The sequence below is a fragment of the Aquarana catesbeiana genome, linkage group LG01 (genome assembly GCF_042186555.1).
Source record: "Aquarana catesbeiana isolate 2022-GZ linkage group LG01, ASM4218655v1, whole genome shotgun sequence".
NCBI lineage: Eukaryota > Metazoa > Chordata > Amphibia > Anura > Ranidae > Aquarana > Aquarana catesbeiana.
Window position 1 is genome coordinate 547,717,770 of NC_133324.1, and position 17,441 is coordinate 547,735,210.

Here is a 17,441-nt window from a genome sequence, read left to right on the forward strand (position 1 = left end):
GCAAGCCATTTTACAAAAGAATTGAAGTTTAGCACATAGACTTTTCACTCTATTTGCCTACATTGAGAAGTGCCCGCAATAAAAATTAATCAAATTATTGCCAATCTGTAACTTGAACATTGTGCAAATATACAGTGTTAAAGTTTACTCTTGTAAGGACACAATAGTCCAGAGATATTTGTGGCTCAATCTCTAAATATTTCTCCACCTAAAAATTTGTGAAGAACACCTTTCTTCTGAGATCCATGTCTCAGGTTACCATTTTTGTTTTAATAGTTTTTTTAATTGCAGAAGGACTTACTTCTGTTTTGCCTGAATATAAATAGAACCCAACACCTCTGCCTATGATCATACTTATTTCTATATAAAATGCCAGTATTTTAGGCCTAAATCTAGACATTTTAGAAAATAGAGTTTCTGAATCATTTATATAGCGGCAAACTACCTTGACCATTCTGCAATGCATCATGTAAAAAAAAAAAAAAAATTAAAGCTTACATTTTACCAGTATCTTCCTAATATGGCTGAGAAACATTTGAATACATTCTTATTCTAAAAGGCTCTGGGGAAACTATATTGTCGAGAGCCATCCAACTAATATTTTGCTACAAAGTGCAAGCCAGAATAGATGCACAATACTGCAATAAAAAGATTTAGGGACTGAAAAGTTTTGGATTATGGTAGCTGGAAATTGCAGTATGTAATAAAACATTCCCAAACACATTAGGCATTTGAAAAATGATCACATCCGTTTTACAGGATCAAAAACACGAAGGTGGGTATTCTGTAATTAAAAGAATTCAAACATGTACAGCTCCTATGTGGAGCGGGGGATATTTTGGGGGGGGATTTTTAATTAAGGCCTTGTGTAATTAAGTGCAAGCCTTCATTAATTCTCTTTCATTCCCCAAACAAAGACATTTCTAAACAGAGTAGGAGGGCGCCAGTTGTTAAGAAACAGGGGTGAGACAATAAGGAGTCTATGTATAAAAAGTTTGCTGAATGAATGGGACACAGGTCCAGAAAAAATTTGCCATATTTTGTTTTGTTTTATCTATCATGCACGATCAAAAGCACCATCTAGTGGCCAAAATTATTTTTTTCTGAATGGGGTCTTTTAAAACAAATACCACATTATGGCCACTAGATGGCAGGTAAAATCATACAACACAGAATACAGCTAGTTTTGTTGCTGAGCGGATGTGTCACATTTGTTAAAGTGATACTAAACACACACTGTCCCTTCTATTTCTGTAGGTGGATAATGGTACTGTAAGTTATTTTAATAAAAAAAACAAACATCCAAGCACCTTTTTCCTAACCGATATACAGATGTCACATGACCCAACTCTTTCCCAGCCTGTCTGGAGGAAAACATGCAGGAGGAGCTTCTAGTCCTCTGCTGCTGGTCAAATGTAAAAAAACATCCTTTGGAATACAGAGTAAAAATAAATATCAATAAACAGTTTTAAATGGTCATAGAAATATATATTTTAAATCAAATCTTTATTAGTTTTTTGGCAATCTATCTTGGTCACTTCATTAACCTTAAACTACGTAGAGGGTTCTTTACTGTAAGAGCGGCAAGGATGTGGAATTCCCTTCCACAGGCGGTGGTCTCAGCGGGGAGCATTGATAGCTTCAAGAAACTATTAGATAATCACCTGAATGACCGCAATATACAGGGATATGTAATGTAATACTGACACATAATCACACACATAGGTTGGACTTGATGGACTTGTGTCTTTTTTCAACCTCACCTACTATGTAACAATCTACATGTAATATCTCATCCCCATTGTGTTTAGCTTGTTAGTGGACATAGAGGGGGGAGGGAGTGGGCTGTCATTTACCACTGTGTATACACCCACATCTCTATAGTCACATGGGCTGTTTAGATGTGATAGGTAGGAAATGCTTAGCATAGAAACTCACTGAAAACTGAGCATTTGCAGAGTTGCCACCGCAACTGATAAATCCCTAGCTGAATAGGGGACATGAACAGAAGGTAGAGATAGAAAGAAAGCGGCAGAATCAACCAGTTTTTTTTTTTTGAGAATACAGAAAACGAATATCATAGTGACCGAGTATGAACAGCATGTAATGCAATATTCATTGATAGTTTTATATGATGTGGATTTAACGACACTTTAAGCAAACTTTTTATACATAGACCCCTAAATGTCTCTTATTGTATTGGGCAAGACAGTTATTCTGACAGTACACAGAGTTCCTGCAAGCTGGAGATGTTTAAGACTTTAGGTAAATAGCTGCTGGTTTAAAATGATGCAAATCTGATATTTCAGAGTAACACCACAATATAGTATGGGTGACACTGAAACTAAGATTGACAGTTCAAAAACAGCAAAACGTTTCTAAACAAGTAAGCAGCAGCCAGTATATATATGCTTGTATTTTTTCTATAGGAAAGTCCTGTGTAAGGAACTTTGCACCGATTCCTCCGATATTGATACCGGTCAATTTCTAGAGCAGTAATGTCTTTTCTTTGGCAAAAAGGACAGAAGTCAAAATATAAAGCAAGCAGCAGGCAATATAGTGAACCACTATAAGAGACTAAATGCTTCTGTCACTGTCCAAATTAATTTTATATAAAGTATTTCAATCTAGTTTTAATTTAATGTACACTCACACACAAACACACACCACCACCCCAGCAAAAAGTTTAGCATTACGATGAGGATTCTCAGTCTGAAAAATTAAAAAATATTTTAAACTAATATGATTGATCTAATATAAATCAGATTTTGTTCTCCATATTAGAATTAACCTTGGAGTAACAAAAGTAGCTTTGTGATTACAAGAGAAGAGGTTTGCCTTGTATGCCTATCCCTGTCAAGTATGAACATTTAGAAATGAGACAATTACTTCAAAGTAAATCTAAAACTATACTGCATCTGTATATATATACACTTGAGCTGGTGCAGCATGTATCAGAAGCACTACCAGACCCACAGGTCCCTCAGCTGCCACTTTAAATGAGCAGCGAGTGCAAAGCCAATTGGGCAGTGTGTGGGAGGGGGGGGGAGAGGATGCAAGCACTGGAGGAGGTAGGGTTTGGAGAACTGTCTGTGGAAAATAAAAGATGGTAGCATGGGGAGTAAGAAGATGACACAGAAAAGGAAATATGAAGCCTTGTAAAGACATGTGTAAAAGAACCGATGCAAGAAGAGCAAAGCACAGAACTGAACCCACTCATTTTAAATGGGCAGTTGGGACAAGCAGAGGTGATATCCATAAACCTCACCAATAATATTTAGATATGGATGAAAGAGTTTGCACAGAAATGGATGCATTATTTTGAGAATGAGTAGATTTAGCATGCACAGCCAGTTACAAACACGTGTTAAAACATCTACTTTTTACACACTCACTCTACCTTAAAGAAGAGCCTTAGCCAAACTATTCATTTTGTTTCAAGTGGAGCACATCAGAAGGCCAATGTGTAAAATTATACTTACCCATGTAACCCCTATATATGGGGCTCTGTCTTTAGTGACTTTGCTCCCTTACTGCTCACACGGCAGACAGTTTTTGGCGGGGAAGAACTCTGCTCGATCCTCACATCAGAGTTGTAAGAGGTCAGTATAAATTATTTTCATCCATCTAAGGGTCTGTATGGTCAGGTATAAATTTTTGGGTAAGATTTCAGGTAGCCTAGCCATGATAAACTCTTCTCTGACAATAACATATTTACTGAATCATCATATCAGAGCTGCAAATGGTTAGTATAACCTATTTCCATACACCTAAGGATTTGTACTGTATTGGGTATAAAGTACTGGGTTAGGGATTTTAGGTAGTCATGATAAACTCCCCTCTTACAATAAAATTTGTGACCTTTAAATGACATCTCTCTCTCATACGCTAAAGGGAAACCTGCTGCCTTAAATAGCAAAAGGGAGAAAGCCAATTTTTTTCCCTCAAGACCAGTGGTGTTTTAACCCACACATTAACTAAATGTGTCCCTTCTGGATAAAGAAAGGGAATGCAAAACACTAGCAAGCAAGGATGGGAGAAGAGAGTATACATGCAATGCCCCAAAGCAGGAGACCGAGTTAGAAGGGGTACTCTGCATGTATATCTCATTTGTGGAGGGCAGAGGAGGAGGGAGGAACAGACAGACAGATCCATGCCCCACCACTTCGCAGCAGGTCCCGCTCACCTCGCACTTGCTGCTCCAGGCTCAAGATGACAGAGACGGCCTGGTGCAGAATCAGGAGCTTGGTCTGTGGCTTCTCACTGTTAAGATGCAACTGGCACATCCGCCCCAGCTCTTTAAATGCTTCGTTGATATCTCTGACTCGAAGTCGTTCCCTGGCATTGTTTGCCACTCGCCTCTCCTTCTCACGCTCAGCTTTTTGTTCTGGAGGAAGGTTATCATCTTCCTCATCATCTTCATCTTGACTGTGGAGGGGAGGTGGAGTTGAGAGGATAAGTATATATATATAGGTACATATATGGAACATAAGGAGATGTTTGGGGTGGAGATGGGGCGCTTAAGGGAAAAAATCTGTTGGCAAGCCAAATATACTATGCATTAGTGGTGGTCCTACGCTATAATCACTATCTACTGCTATTAAACTATGCAACTTAAAAAAAAAAAAATTGTAAGACATTTTGTTACCAAAACAACTTCTGTTGTATCCAATCTTTGCTCTGTATTCAAATAGAAGTGCTGACAGAATGTTCATCATCTGACATTTCTAGGAGCCTATTCCTCTTTTACCCTATGGCCACTACATAACTAGTAGCTATGAAGGGACACTAGTGATATTTAAGCATTGGGGGAGGGGGATAATATTTTTTTTTAGGCACTTCTAGCTCAGCAAGAGAGCAAAGATTGGGTGCAACAGAGGTGGCATAGGTAAGCATTATACATGACCTAAAATACTGTTTACAATTTTTCCTTTTTCAAACAAGTAGTCTCTAAGCCAGCTCCTGCTAGGTAAAAAAAAAAAATGCCCATTTATAGTAGCCATTGACCCTGGAGTGCATGCTTCCCTCCCACTTAATGAGACCTGTTCACTGAGCAGCGTGTCCGGCTTCTCTGTGGTTTAGACTCTTTATCATCGTCTGACAAATCAGCCAGGGACCGATTCTCTTCATCTTCTTTACTTTCCCTTTTTATGTCTGATACTACAGATGACACAACCGCCCTGACCACAGCTGGGAGTCCTGAGGTGGGGAAAAAAAAAGAAGAAGATTAAACTTCATGTTTCTTTACCACCATACAGTGTAAAAGAAATTAAAAGATATTCAAGGCTATCACATGTCCACTCTCCTAGACCAAAACATCAGCTGTTAAACTATAATATTAGTTATTAAGTTTTCTTGAGGCTAACCAAACAGCTTATGTGAGGATGCAAACCCTGATTAACTTTTAAACAGCTCACTGTCCATGATTTGCATCATCAACTTGGTCACACTCAAAATGAATTCACTTAGCCCCCCATTCACACCGGTGCGACTTGTCATGCGATTTGACAGTTGCAAATCCCATGACACGTCGCTCCCTATTGTCGGCAATGGAGCGGTTCAAACCAATGCGACTCAGACTTTGCGGTGCCACACCGATTTGAAAAAAAGGATCCTGCATTTATTGTGATTTCAGTTGCGACTTGCCTAGACATCTGTGCAGGAAGTCACAAAGATGTCGGGCAAGTTGCACCTGAAACCGCACTCACCTTCGGCTTTAAACTAGTGCTACTTCAAGTACAAAGATTTAAAAAAAAGTCGCATTCAGTGTGAACCAGGGCTAAGGTAGCCCCATCATACATCTGCAAGGATCCTAAAGGAAAGGCTTGTAATATAGACCCAAGTTTAAAAATTACCTGGAAGAAAGCCATGATATTATTCAAAGTTAAATCAGTCAACATTTATAACCTACTGTCCTTCGTAATTTTAGTATCCAAAATATAACTTTCCAGGTAGTGAATAAACCCCCGAATTCTCAAGGAATCTATTAAATAGGACGACTATGGATATTTGGTGATAGGTTATTTCCCTCCTAAAAAAAATTTCACAACAGTCTGCAGGCACTGAGGTGGAAAATCTACTAAAAACTGAAAATAATTTTTTGGTGGACTGAATCTATAAGAAATACCAACAATTTTAAAAAATTGCAACATTCTTCCCCGTAGTCAATGCATTTGTAACAATTTTTTTAAAAATTAAAACAAGCATGTTATACTTACCTGCTCTTTGCAATGGTATTGCAATGGTATTGCATAGAGAGTTTCCTGCTGGCGCTGTGCTCCTCTACTCCGCGTGCCACCATAGGAAGCAGTTTCTTATGGGGGCGCACCTGCAGGCTCATTCCCGAGCCGGTCTGTGTGCACGTCTATTGGCGCACACAATGCTGCTCAACCCTGTCCCCTGCTCACAGGATTTGATTGGCAGCAGCAGGAATCGATAGCTCCTGCTGCTGCCTCAGTGAGCAGAGAGAGAGGAAAAAAGTACTGCAGACAGGCACAACGCTGGATCGGGATCAGGTAAGTATACAGTGAGTGGGTATGCATCAAGGTAAAGAATTAAAAAAAAAAAAAAAGAAGTCCAGCCTTTAGAACCACTTTAAATGCATAATTGACAACAGCAAAAATTGCATATAACTATTTCTCGGAGGAGGCATTTAACTAACACTCATTGCTTCTGCAAGAGAATGCCAACACCTAATGATTGTGCTCTTAAAATAGTTCTAGTAAGGAAAACATGATTTCTTAATAGCATTTCCAAATAAGACTAATGCCCCGTACACACAGTCGGACTTTGTTCGGCCATTCCGACAACAAAATCCTAGGATTTTTTCCGACGGATGTTGGCTCAAACTTGTCTTGCATACACACTGTCACACAAAGTTGTCGGAAAATCCGATCGTTCTGAACGCGGCGACGTAAAACGCGTACGCCGGGACTATAAACGGGGCAGTGGCCAATAGCTTTCATCTCTATTTATTCTGAGCATGCGTGGCACTTTGTCCGTCGGATTTGTGTACGCACGATCAGAATTTCCGACAACGGATTTTGTTGTCGGAAAATTTTATATCCTGCTCTCAAACTTTGTGTGTCGGAAAATCCGATGGAAAATGTGTGATGGAGCCCACACACGGTCGGAATTTCCGACAAGGTCCTATCACACATTTTCCGTCGGAAAATCCAACCGTGTGTACGGGGCATTACACCTTGTTTTGTTGTGTGTTCTATTATCTTTCCCATCCCTCATTTTGCCTTCTAAGGCTGCTTTCACACTGAGGCGTTTTACAGGTACTATTTTGCTAAAAAGCACCTGTATAGAGCCTCTCCTCTTACTCCAGTGTGTATACACCACTCCTAAAGCGCCCCTTCCCATTGAAATCAATGGACAGTGCCGCCGAACCTCCGGCAAAGTGCCACTGCAGCGGCGCTTTTAACCCTTTTTCAGCCGCTAGTGGGTGTTGAAAGCGCCCTGCTAGCGGCCGAAAACCTCAGCAAAAACGATGGTAAACCGTTGCTAAAAAAAGGCGGCACTTTACCGCCGGCGCCCCAATGTGAAAGTAGCCTTAGTTTTCTTCCCGTCTCTAACCTGTACTCCAAATACCCACAAAACAACCTCCAGGCCCTTTGGTTGTTTTGTGTAACTAGTAACAGCTCTCTGTCTGAAGACTCTTCAAAGGACCACCCTTATGAATGAGCATTGTGGGAAACAGGTCAAGGCTTTTGATATTCATTAACTTGTAAATCAGATTTACACAATAAACTTAAATCTAAGTAGTGGGCTACATGGACCCTATTTTTGATTTATTTCAATTTTTTTATACTGATTGCATGTGTCAGGATCCTGGAAGGTCTGGATCTGAACGTGCCTCCTGCCCAGAACTGTGCTTGAGGTTAAGATCAGAAAGCTCCCCCTCTTGGTTTCAGCAAAATTTGGTAGCACGGTTGGTGGGTGAGGCAAGTATGAACTATTTGCTTTGCAAGGAACTGCTATCTTCAGCTTTTAGAAATCGTGGCAGGGCTATTTTATGTTCCTGAGCTACCTGATCACAATGGTTATCAGCCAATCACCAGATCTTAAATGTAGGGAATAAATATCCAACTATGTATACCAGGTGCTTCAGGAATACAGGGTCCAGCAATAAGTGAGTAGTTTATAAAATTACATTTTGTCTTTTGATGGGCACCAAAGGTTAAAGCCATAACTTCAGTATTCAGCCCCTTACAATGGACTAAAGGTTATATTGGGTGCCTGGCTGGCAGTCTCTGCATTTCTGTCCTTTGTGCTTTTCCGCTCTCCCTTTTTTTGGATTAGATCACAATTCAGTTTGAAGACTTTTTGGGATGCTTCCCTATTTTTATATCTGCCCTGGTGTCACCATGATAATGTTTTTAATTCCCCTTACTTGCCTGACTATCTTTCGACTGGCATGTGGCCTATTTTGCATTATAATAAAACTTAAAGAATTTATATACAAAAAATAAAAAAAACCACAACAACTTCTGGCCAATAACAAAAATGTCCAATTAAAGTTCTGACTAAATACCTAGCATTTTTCTTTACATTATTTTCCCAGCACTCCTTCCTACACACACTGATCAGAGTGGTAAGCTGTACATTGCATGGAAAAAAAAAATAAAAATAATAATCACGCTTTATTGCATTGTGCAATGCTATATATCCAATAGGTTTTCAGACAAAAGCTAGAAAAGTAGCAGTTTTGGGAACAAGGAGTTCATCTATGTGAAGATGCTAATTTTAACCCCCTTCCCGTCCAACAGCACGGGCCTATATTGCCTCCATGTACGTCCTCCTGTACTTGAGTGGCTTGCGCGTGGCGCGCTCTGTGATCAGCAACCCCTTACCACGTGCGATCAGCTGTCAGAGCTGGTAATTTGCGATTTTTTCTCCTCACGCTCACAGCGCGAGGAAAAAAAAAAATAAAGATCACCGGCTACTGTCAGAAGGACATCGGTCCCTCACACAGAGAGCCATCGCCGCCTACCAGTGCCGCCTCATCAGCACACATCAATGAAAGAAAAAATTACCTGTCTGCTAAATTTTATAACAAACTATAAACCCCCCCCCCCCCAATTGTCTTTTTTTGTTTGTTTAGGAAAAAAAAAAATACAGTAGTAATTTAATACCACCAAAAGAAAGCTCTATTTGTGTGAAAAAAGTGATCAAAATTTAATTTGGGTACAGCGTTGCATGGCCGCGCAACTGTCATTCAAAGTATGACAGCTCTAAAAGCTGAAAATTGGCCTGGGCAGGAAGGGGGGGTTAAGTGTTTAAAGTATGGGCTTGTTTGTATCAGAACTGCTTTTATTTTCAGTGCGAATCAATGGGAGGGCAAAAGCGGCAAGAAGGAGGTCAAATGCCAGTCAGAAGTAGACCAGAAACACTGGAAAAGCATTTTAACCCGATCTCAATTGCAAGCTGAATGCACCTAAAAGTATACTTCATTTACTTACCTACACAACCTCTTGAATCTAAACTCCAGGCTAACTGCTAAACACACGAGACCATTTCGCTTGCCATACAATTTGTATTTCTATCCACTCAATCCTGATAGACAGCAGAGCTAGGACTAGTGACCTGACTTTCTCTGATGCAGTTAAGCAATACAGCTTGGAAACCTGTGACTTAGGGCTTTTAGTGCTGCTCATTTTAAACCCCCCCCCCCCCCCCGCCAAATCTGATTTCTACGGAATAGAGAGTGGCTGATATCAAGTCAAAGTCAGGTACAAAATAATATATATTTAGGTTAAAAAAAAAAAAGGTTTCCATATGGGTTTGTGTCTATTTAGCCATTTAGGTTGCTTTCACACTGAGGTGCTATAGCGCGAAAAATAGTGCCTACACAGCGCCTGTAAAGAGCTTCTCCTCTCACTCCAGTGTGAAAGCCCGAGTGCTTTCACGTTAGAGCGGTGCGCTTGCAGGACGGTAAAAAAAAAAAAAAAAAAAAAGTCCTGCAAGCAGCATCTATGCAGCGCTGTATGAGAGGTGTACACACCGCTCCTAAAGCGCCCCTGCCCATTGTAATCAATGGGCAGCGCCGTCACAGTGCCACTAAAAATAGTGGCGCTTTAACGCTGACACCCCCAACGCTCCAGTGTGAAAGTAGCCTTAGAAACCCAATTCAATGCAAAAGCCTGTTTTAGGCTATACTATGTATAAATTAATGGAACCATTCTAATATATTTTGAGACAAATTTCTCCAGAAAGGACACTGAATAAGATATTTTTGTTCGATCAATTCATAAATTTGCTTTTTTATGCTTACCGCTGAAGGCACTGCTGTCTGTTTGTCTTGTAAGATCAGACAGAGATCCTTGTTGTATGGGTAGCGTGATTGAGTTGTGAAGCATACTGGGTGCATTTGATATCCCATCTTCTGCTTGACTTGTAGCCTAAAACAACAAGGCTGGTTAAAGCGGACCTTCAGTCATTTTTTCAGCATCCCATCTATTAAATCTTCTACCCTTGGTTTAACTTTGGATGGTAAAAAACAAAACAAAACAAAAAACAAAACCATTCTGCCAGTAAATACCTTATACAGCCCACTTCCTGTTTCTTTTCTGGTCATTAGCCTAGGCTTATGACCACATGCCCAGCTCTCTCTCTAGTAAGAGTTTGCCAGGAAGGGAGGGGGGATGAGTCATAAGAGGGCCAATGAGAGCTGCAGGGCTGGAGGTGTGCCTCTGTAAATCCAGGAAGTGAACAGGCAGCAGCTTCAGCTGCCCAGTTAAAATGGATGCAGCCAGACTTAGTGGAGGGAGATTTCTGCAGCATATTTGGCAAGTACAGAATCACATTATATATGAAATATGCAAAGTGGTTGGAGGGAAGCTTCAGAATGGCAAAGATGCTTTTATTACAAATTATGTGATCAGACTGCAGTTCCTCTAAGAAAACTTTACAAAAAAAAGTTTGTAAAAAAAAAAAAATAAAAAAAAAGTTAAGAGTTCAAATATATTTCTTCTGTTAATACAATTGCAAATTCAGGGTCCATGCACACTGGCTAAAAAAAAAAAAAATTAAAAACATTGCTGCTTCTACAGGAGTTTTGCCTGTAGAAGCAGCTCAAGGTTATCCTATGTGTCCATGCACATTAGGATATTTAGAGGCATATTTTAAATTCAGCATTTAGAGGCAGAAAAAAAAAGCCTTCTGGATTGCGTTGAGAGAAGTTTTCTGGCAGAAAAACACTCTTAAAACCCTTGTACAAAGACGCTCAGAGTGTTTTTTTTTTCTGCCAAAAGAACAGTTTTTTGGGTTTTTTTTTTGTTTTTTTTATTTCATTTTAAGCCCAGTGTGCATGGACCCTTAGAATACCAGAGAGTGTAGTCCACACCTGATAAACCACTGAGATAATATCAGATTGGCATGCAGTGTCAGAAGAGTCTAGTTAAAATGTTGCAAAAAAAAAAAAAAGAAAAAAAAAAGAAAAAGCATATACACACATATATATATATATATATATATATATATATATATATACACACACACATATACACACACACACACACATACATATACATATATATATATATATATATATATATATATATATATACACACACACACATACATATACACACACACACAGTGGGGACGGAAAGTATTCAGACCCCCTTACATTTTTCACTCTTTGTTATATTGCAGCCATTTGCTAAAATCATTTAAGTTCATTTTTTTTTCTCATTAATGTACACACAGCACCCCATATTGACAGAAAAACACAGAATTGTTGACATTTTTGCAGATTTATTAAAAAAGAAAAACTGAAATATCACATGGTCCTAAGTATTCAGACCCTTTGCTCAGTATTTAGTAGAAGCACCCTTTTGATCTAATACAGCCATGAATCTTTTTGGGAAAGATGTAACAAGTTTTTCACACCTGAATTTGGGGATTCTCTGCCATTCCTCCTTGCAGATCCTCTCCAGTTCTGTCAGGTTGGATGGTAAACGTTGGTGGACAGCCATTTTTAGGTCTCTCCAGAGTTGCTCAATTGGGTTTAAGTCAGGGCTCTGGCTGGGCCATGCAAGAACAGTCACGGAGTTGTTGTGAAGCCACTCCTTCGTTATTTTAGCTGTGTGCTTAGGGTCATTGTCTTGTTGGAAGGTAAACCTTCGGCCCAGTCTGAGGTCCTGAGCACTCTGGAGAAGGTTTTCGTCCAGGATATCCCTGTACTTGTCCGCATTCATCTTTCCCTCGATTGCAACCAGTCATCCTGTCCCTGCAGCTGAAAAACACCCCCACAGCATGATCATGCCAGCACCATGCTTCACTGTTGGGACTGTATTGGACAGTTGATGAGCAGTGCCTGATTTTCTCCACACATACCGCTTAGAATTAGGGCCAAAAAGTTCTATCTTGGTCTCAGATCAAAGAATCTTATTTCTCACCATCTTGGAGTCCTTCAGGTGTTTTTTTTTTTTTTTTAGCAAACTCCATGCGGGCTTTCATGAGTTTTGCACTGAGGAGAGGATTCTGTCAAGCCACTCTGCCATAAAGCCACGACTGGTGGAGGGCTGCAGTGATGGTTGAATTTCTACAACTTTCTCCCATCTCCTGACTGCATCTCTGGAGCTCAGCCACAGTGATCTTTGGGTTCTTCTTTACCTCTCTCACCAAGGCTCTTCTCCCCCGATAGCTCAGTTTGGCCGGACAGCCAGCTCTAGGAAGGGTTCTGGTCGTCCCAAACGTCTTCCATTTAAGGATTATGGAGGCCACTGTGCTCTAAGGAACCTTAAGTGCAGCAGAAATTTTTTTTGTAACCTTGGCCAGATCTGTGCCTTGCCACCATTCTGTCTCTGAGCTCTTCAGGCAGTTCCTTTGACTTCATGATTCTCATTTGCTCTGACATGCACTGTGAGCTGTAAGGTCTTATATAGACAGGTGTGTGGCTTTCCTAATCAAGTCCAATCAGTATAATCAAACACAGCTGGACTCAAATGAAGGTGTAGAACCATCTCAAGGATGATCAGAAGAAATGGACAGCACCTGAGTTAAATATATGAGTGTCACAGCAATGGGTCTGAATACTTAGGACCATGTGATATTTCAGTTTTTCTTTTTTAATAAATCTGCAAAAATGTCAACAATTCTGTGTTTTTCTGTCAATATGGGGTGTTGGGTGTACATTAATGAGAAAAAAATGAACTTAAATGATTTTAGCAAATGGATGCAATATAACAAAGAGTGAAAAATTTAAGGGGGTCTGAATACTTTCTGTCCCCACTGTACATAGATATAACACACACACACACACACAATCTGAATTTTAGAATGTAGAAATTAAAGAGTCAGTGCCTCCAAAACAGATATTTCTGCTCTGGTACAGTAGATACCAAAGAGTAGAACCACCTTACGGTTTCAGGGCTCTGAAAGCCAGAACTTGGAGCTTGAATTCCAAGGCCTGCACATTTGCCACAGGGTTTACAAAAGCATTTCACACACCCTCTTGGATATATACATCTTTTCATATCCCCCCCCCCCCAAATTGGCTGTCTGTACCGGAAATGAGGATATCGACTGTTGAACCCCTAATATCAGATTGCCATGCCATATCTGTTTTCAATCAGTCTATGCATACCTGCACCTGTGCTGCCCTTAACATGAAACACAGTCTGCACATGTAACAAGTAGGACTGTTTTTAATCCATGTGTGTGTATATATGTACAGTATATGTACAGATGTATAGTGCCAATAAATCCTAACCATGGCATGCCGATTTGCCATTGAGAGCACTGCACTGGAAAAGTTTGCTCCAAGTACCGCCGCTGCTCCTCCTAAAAGCGCATGGATATCGTCATGGCCTCCAGAGAGAGAACCGGTCTGTCCCACAGCATGACTCCTCAAAACATGGATGGCTTCATCCAGGCGATCCTCCATCTTGTTCTGCTTTAAAAGCAAAAAAAAAAAAAAAAAAAAAAAGAAAGTACAGTTTTTTCATTTGTCAATATCATCTAACATTTTTAAACCTTAAAGGGTAACTCCACTTTCATAGGAAAAAAAATAGCAAAACAAAATATAGCATATACAATAGCTACACAAGTCATACTGTAATTGGATGTTATGAAAAATGACCTTTCGTTTTCAAGCTGCAGCGCTGTAATTTTCTGCAAAAATGCAATGCAATATAGCTACCTGGAAGCGTTCTGTACACAGATGGTGTACAGAACACCCCCCAGAAAGGTAATTTGCGGCTTGTGTGATTGGCTCTCTGATTTTCCCAGAAGTCTGCCCTAAGATACAAGTCAAATTTTTGCAATCCCCTGCAACAAAAATGTCATTTTTGATGAGATACTCTCAAAGGGAAATCATGTCTAAAGAACGCAGACCCTGCATTTTCTTCTTTAGAGCCCTGAAAGTAAGTGCAGCAGCTGATTGTGTCCAGGTGAAAAGTGAATCTAATGGGCGTGATTTTTGTGATTGTCAAACAGTTATTTCTTCAGGAATCTGCAACAAAGATTCTTAAAATCCCTACCACGTACATCAATCGCCCAGAGGGGAATGATTTTTTTTTTTTTCTCCATAAAAGTGGAATTACTCTTTAAACACAGAAAACGTTTTTATGATACATACCAACGTGTGTAATGTACCCTCGTAACTGGGAGACAGCGCGCCTGGCACATTTGCTCTGGGCCACTGCCCCGTTCCTAAGTAAAAAATAAATCCAGACATATTAAATACGGGGAATGCAAACTGATGACTGAATTTCACATTTTCCCACAGCGCATGTATGTGTCCGTTTTAACATCTGGTACCCCAGTAAGAAAAGCATTTAGGGCTTGTTTCAAATACTAAAATGCTTAGGGCAGATTCACACCAGGTGCGTTAGGACTGAGTTTGGTGGCTATTCTAGCGCAATCCCACCACAAGACAAGGCAAAATGTCTCGACTTCTACCTGGAGGGTTCATATCGACATCCAAAGACGCAGCAGCTGGTGTGAACGTACCCTTAAATAGGAAACCATAATGGGTGTGAAAGAAATTATAGTGATTTCTAATAGATGTGTAATGAAAAAATCGTTCTGATACTAAATACAAACACATGGAAAAAAAAAAAATCTAAAAATCTCACACCTGTCATTCCCTGAGGTGACCCCACAGGTGTTGAAGGGCTAGAGGAAAAGTTTGTGCTGGAATGATCTGGAGAATAAATCTACAAAGAAAAGAATTAAAAAGGTTTAAGCATTATGTCCACAAGAAACAATGGGTCTCATGCATCAAAACTGGAGAATTGAAAATGGGCTCAAAACTGAATTTGGTTTGTTAAAACTAAGCACTCAGAATTCGTGCTTAATTTTTGCATACAACTAAAAGGTGTAACCCGAGTGCTGGCAACAACTCTAGCAGTTTTAACAATTCAGCAAAATTAAAAGTGATTGTAAAGTCTTTTTCGCAATAAAAATAAACAAACATGTTATACTTTCCTGCTCTGAAGTGGATTTGCACAGAGCAGCCCTGATCCTCCTCTTCTCAGGTCCCTCCCTCCTGTTCAGTGCCCCCACAAAAAGCAGCTTGCAATGGGGGCACCCGAGCCGAGTCACATCTCTGCGTGTCCATTTAACACAGAGCCCTGACCCGGCCTCGCCCCCTCTCTCCCCTGATTGGCTAGCTGACTTTGACATCAACAGCAGCCAATTGTACCGCTGCTGTGTCACAGCCAATCAGGAAGGAGAATCTCAGACGGCTGAGACATTCGTGAACAATCACTGGACAGAGAGGAACCTCTGATAAGTGTTAGGGGAGGCTGTTGCACACAGAAGGCTTTTTATCTTACTGCATAGAATGCAGCAAGATAAAAAAAAACCTTCTGCATTTTACAACCCCTTTAAATTCCCATAATACAAAATCTGTGTACTAATCAATTAGGCATATATTGCTCTAAAATACAAAGCCGCAAAATTCATTAAATGCAACCAACATCTAAACATCATGCGGAATATGCTTACATATGGCAGAAAGGCTTTTGCATGTATTCCTATACATTTGCTATTAGAGGTATAGGGACCCTATAAACATTATTTTACCACAGAAAGTGCTGCTGTTCTGAAATAACATTGTGGATTATGATCCTTTGTGGCCATTTAAGATGCAGCTAGCTAATTTTTTACTTTATATTGGTAATTGCAGTGTTATCTCTATAAACATCTTTTACATTAACTGGATAAAAATTCAGCTGTACATACAATAAAAGATAAAAGGGTCTTACAGAAGCTAAAGCTTTTCCAAGTGCGTCTCCTGAGCTGCCAGTGGTATTCCCTCTGCTTACTACAAGAAAAAAAAAAAAAAAAATTATATCCCCAAGCAGCTTATAGTACAATCAAGTGGGGTATCAACCAGACTTCATTATAATGGAACAAAAGTTTATTTCTTCCAGTTCATTTCTTTTTGATGCAAAACCCTGTAATGTCTTACTTCCCATCATTTTTCAACCCACAGAAGGGAGCAATGTGCGTTTCAAAGCTTGACTTACTGTTCCAAGGTAGTACAAATAAATAATAAAACACACAATCTGTGCAAAATTTTCTATGATAGCAGCTACTGGAGCTTTAAACTGTGCTGGTTTATACATAATGGGATTACCAACAGATTGGACAACATGCTACTGCATACCTATCATTGTCTCCCCACTACTAATGGGGGGTGTATGTGTAGAAACGCCATACTGTGCACCAGAAGGGAAACTTGATACAGCAGGGTTCACCTCACTGGAATGCACTGGAAACCCCTAGGAAGAGAAGAATGATAACGCTAACACATATAAACAACATTTAATGTTATACATCTAAAATCAGCAATAACTAAGTTGTTTTAGCAAAATACTGAATCATAAAAAAAAAATGTTGTTCCATCATTGGAACACCTTTAAATATTGGGACTGTTCACACATTATGTTATATTCCAATCAAATATCACATATGTAGCCCATATTTGGGAACAAAATACTACCAATTACTCCTAAATACTTTTGGCTTTTCAAACAAGTGCTGTTTGGTCAGTGCTTACTATTCGTTCATGTGCATGCAGACCACTGAAACCTGAGGGTTGGGAAAGAGAAGCCTGAGCGCTGCTGAGAATGGAGCCATAACTGCCTTGTCCAATACCTCCAGAGGAGGCCCACATATCAGAGGAGTTAAGTCCATCTAAGAATAAGGATAAAGAAAGAATTTATTGATGTAAACATTAACGTATTACACCTGACAAAAAGTGTAAAAATATATATATATATATATATATATATATATATATATATATATATATATATATATATATATATATATACATATATATATATATATATATATATATATATATATATACACATATATACACACACACACAGCCAGCATAAAAAGTAGTTAATATTTTTACAACAAAACTGCAAGTATAGTTAGGGGCTGACTATTAAAAGAAGCAAAGCAGTAAC

The 17,441-nt window shown here is 39.5% G+C and overlaps 1 protein-coding gene across 10 annotated transcripts in view; it reads right to left on the minus strand.

Annotated features, from left to right (window-relative positions):
- The window catches only part of TCF3 (transcription factor 3), a 163,242-nt gene that overhangs the window by 39,115 nt on the left and 106,686 nt on the right, over positions 1-17,441 (minus strand). For 7 of the 10 annotated variants that reach the window (XR_012235608.1, XR_012235605.1, XR_012235613.1 and 4 more), the window contains 9 exons: positions 17,021-17,157; positions 16,628-16,742; positions 16,224-16,282; positions 15,092-15,170; positions 14,591-14,664; positions 13,724-13,906; positions 10,280-10,406; positions 5,043-5,199; positions 4,187-4,428 (listed from right to left, as the gene is read on the minus strand). Coding sequence is in view for 3 of the 10 variants with exons in the window: in XM_073595480.1 (XP_073451581.1) it covers positions 4,187-4,428; positions 5,043-5,199; positions 10,280-10,406; positions 13,724-13,906; positions 14,591-14,664; positions 15,092-15,170; positions 16,224-16,282; positions 16,628-16,742; positions 17,021-17,157 (1,173 nt within the window). In the remaining 7 variants the exon portion in view is untranslated. The remainder of the gene's footprint in view (positions 1-4,186; positions 4,429-5,042; positions 5,200-10,279; positions 10,407-13,723; positions 13,907-14,590; positions 14,665-15,091; positions 15,171-16,223; positions 16,283-16,627; positions 16,743-17,020; positions 17,158-17,441) is intronic. The other 3 variants (XR_012235609.1, XM_073595509.1, XM_073595488.1) reach the window with 2 other exon arrangements.